We start from the raw sequence: 3,159 nt of genomic DNA on the forward strand, positions 1-3,159 counted from the left end.
TACGAAAGATGCCCTTGGTAGTGTAGCTTTCACATAAGAAAACCGAATTTAGGCTCCACTTGTGTGTCTGGATGCGGTATTGTCAGGAGTCCAGTCAGGCGGACAGAGAACAATCATGGTTTTAACCCCAGCTGTTAGGCGACATAATACGTACATGTGGTCGCCCCGCATGCTTCTTCTAGCAGGCAGCTGCTATACAAATACGAAAAACGGTGAATTTGTTTATTCTTCGTCATTTGCTGAAGTGTTTCTCATCCTTAACCATTAATTATTTTAAGGCCTATCACAGTGCGACACATTACATCATCTTCATCATTCCATATATCATATTATATCATCTTTCATACACATTAATATCAATCCTAAAAAAAACCATTTCCCAACTCATACATCTCCCGTGCTCACGAAGCGCGCCGTTTTCAGGACAACTCATGAATAAAAACACATTGAAACGTAAATTAATTTTTATCTTTTCATGTATTTTTTTGTAACTAGAAATTTGTTTTCTTTATCAAATTCGTATCAAATCAACAGTAGTTCTACTCAAAAATATATTACAGATAATATTTAGTTTTATACTTACAGAGTCTTTGTACATAAACAAAACAAAAAAATATTCCCTTTCCCACCATCATCATTAACAAGGTTTGAAAACATTTTATCTATGAAAACACAAGAATCTGGAAGTTACCAGTATTATTGAATGGATATTAAACTGGAATCATAGTCATTATTTTTTTTATTAAAAAAGAAACAGTATTACGAGGAAAACGTGACTGTTTTGGGAAGGACCTTAAGTTTTGCATAATATAATTCTTAACATACACAATTTGTATTGCAGGAGTTACAACGTAACAAGTTAAGTGAATTATCTAAAAAAAATAAACAGTAACGAAATAAAACCAGAGGTAAATGCTATCTATGTATACGAAGAATAGACGTTTTCTTGTGAAAAAATCAGTACAAATACATAGAGTTGTAAAATAGCTATCTTTGTAGGAAACTTACTAAGCTGGCCCGCCAGTTAAAAGCGATTTGATTGGACGATCTCTGATAACAAACGTTACGACAGAGAATAGTAATAGTATTAGGATTATAAAGGAATCGTTAAAACAGTAACAAGGCTGTATTTGCATCCGTATGCGAGTTCATTAGTTTAAATTTGGTAGAAATGCAGACTAAGAATGTCGCCTAAAATTCATTCTTTAAAACATTGTAAAGTGATTACTTTTAACAAAAAATGTGATTCAATATAAAAAGTTGATACAAAATAGTATTTAAAAAAGGGAAGCAGCTATGAAATACACAATGATTAAAAAAATTTAAACGAAAATATTGATTGCATAAATATTACCAATGATAAATAAGCTTTTATGTTACATTTTCCACAGTCTCCGATAAAGTTCTATAAATGTTGATCGGTTGTGCCGAGGTTGCAAGGTCGGGAACAAAATATACATACATTGTCCAAGGCTGTTGTTAAAGAGTCCAAACGTGGAATATAACGTACATAAATATGTCTCTATAAAGAATAAATTGTAATCTATAATAAAGGCGGTAAGCCGGAATCCAACCAATCGACGCCGATCAAATCGCTCACTTCGGGTGTCGTGTAGTCGGGAAACTCGAAATGTGTACTTCCGCTGTCGCATGAATCAAGGGGGCTTAGCTCGTCGGAGAGGTCTCCAAGATTCGTTAGCATGCTTCCAAGATCGAGCGCAGGCCAGTCAGCAGCGAATGGATACTCCAATGAGGTAAAGTTCTGATTATTGTCCAAAGAAATATGTTGTTGTTGTTGTTGTTGCTGTTGAAGATGATGCATGGCTGTGTTACTTACAGTTGGTACAGTAGGAATTGGTTCGAGTTGCTGAATTCTATGCGTTGTCTGTTGATGATATATCGTAGGTTTTGCACATGTGTAGTCATCGTACATACTCGTGTTTTCCATCGGTGAATCCGGATTACTTCCACTGGGGCTAGGCACCTCAGCCGGTGGAGTGAGTTGATTAGGAGCGAGTTCCACGGCTTTGCTAGCACGAATACTATCTCTGAATTTTTTGTCAATGGTTAGTCTGAGCTTAGGTACTCTGTCCTTGCTCTGTTGCGACTGTACAGGTTTGTTGGCTTTAAGTTTCGGCTTAGTTACTCGTCCCTTAGAAACGACCTGTCCATTAGATTTTTCTGTATTGCTTTTAGCACTTGGTTTCGTTACCTTCTTTCGTGGTCTGTATTTGTATTCTGGGTAGTTGTGCATGTGTAGAAGCCTCAGTCGTTCGGCCTCCTCAATGAATGGTTGTTTCTCCTCCTCATCCAGCGTTTTCCACTTCTTGCCCAATCGCTTGGAGATTTCAGCGTTGTGCATGTCTGGAGCGTTCTCCATAATTTTTCGTCGCTGTATCTGCGACCAGACCATAAATGCATTCATAGGTCTTTTGATGTGTCCATTATTTGCCTTCCAGTTCGTTTGAACAATATCCTCAGATATTTTCAAGTTGGAATGAAAAATATCGACGTTTCCTCCTTCACTTTCTGGTGAAGATGGGCCGCTGGAGCTTGAGCCACTCGGCGATAGAAGAGAAGATTGTGGAACCATTTTGTTATCGCACCTTTGGAATGTTTCGTACCTTGCTGGAAAACAGCACAGTTAAAAAAACACGAAGTCTCGTCTCAAAATATAAGTAAATTCCCAATGAGCAAAAGAATGACTAAGTTACAACCGAATTCTTATCTCAGAGCCTCTTGTCTCAGAGTCGATTCGTTTGTAAACTGGTGACTAAATTAACTCACACACGCGCTCCTCACGTTTATATTAACAATCTTGATGGGCGGAGCTAATGGCATCGACCAATCAAAAGCGTCTTATTGATTTAGCAACCAAGCGAACGAGTTTCAGCGTGTCGGCCAACTAGAAACCCCAAATGAATTCTCATAAAAACATACCGGAGATCTAGTATATCACAATTTTATTTAGATTTTGTTTAAACAAGATCTACACATTTATTTCTATACTTAGGTGCATTCGAGTTGGTCAAAACAGGTATAAATGTTTATACTGTTAACGTTTCCCTGATCAGCTATAAAATTTGAAAGTCTATTAAAATGTTACACTGAGGTCAACTCAGCAGGTGTACCACGAGAGGGCGCTATATACATTGCCTG

General features: G+C 37.4%; 1 protein-coding gene across 1 annotated transcript; it reads right to left on the reverse strand.

The window, feature by feature from the left end:
• Positions 1 to 458: 458 nt before the first annotated feature.
• On the reverse strand, positions 459 to 2,788 carry LOC117110868 (transcription factor Sox-11-like). Its single transcript, XM_033253701.1, has one exon. The coding sequence runs from the start codon at positions 2,591 to 2,593 to the stop codon at positions 1,544 to 1,546; it is 1,050 nt and encodes a 349-aa protein (XP_033109592.1). The 5' UTR covers positions 2,594 to 2,788; the 3' UTR covers positions 459 to 1,543.
• Between the last annotated feature and the right edge of the window lie 371 nt (positions 2,789 to 3,159).

This window comes from Anneissia japonica, unplaced genomic scaffold (genome assembly GCF_011630105.1).
Source record: "Anneissia japonica isolate Jap-2015-1 unplaced genomic scaffold, ASM1163010v1 scaffold287856_len476331_cov182, whole genome shotgun sequence".
In the NCBI taxonomy this organism is placed as follows: Eukaryota; Metazoa; Echinodermata; class Crinoidea; order Comatulida; family Comatulidae; genus Anneissia; species Anneissia japonica.

What these genes read in the sequence shown, in the direction of transcription:
- LOC117110868 (XM_033253701.1), bottom strand. Translation starts at nt 2,593, where the DNA reads ATGGTTCCACAATCTTCTCTTCTATCGCCGAGTGGCTCAAGCTCCAGC.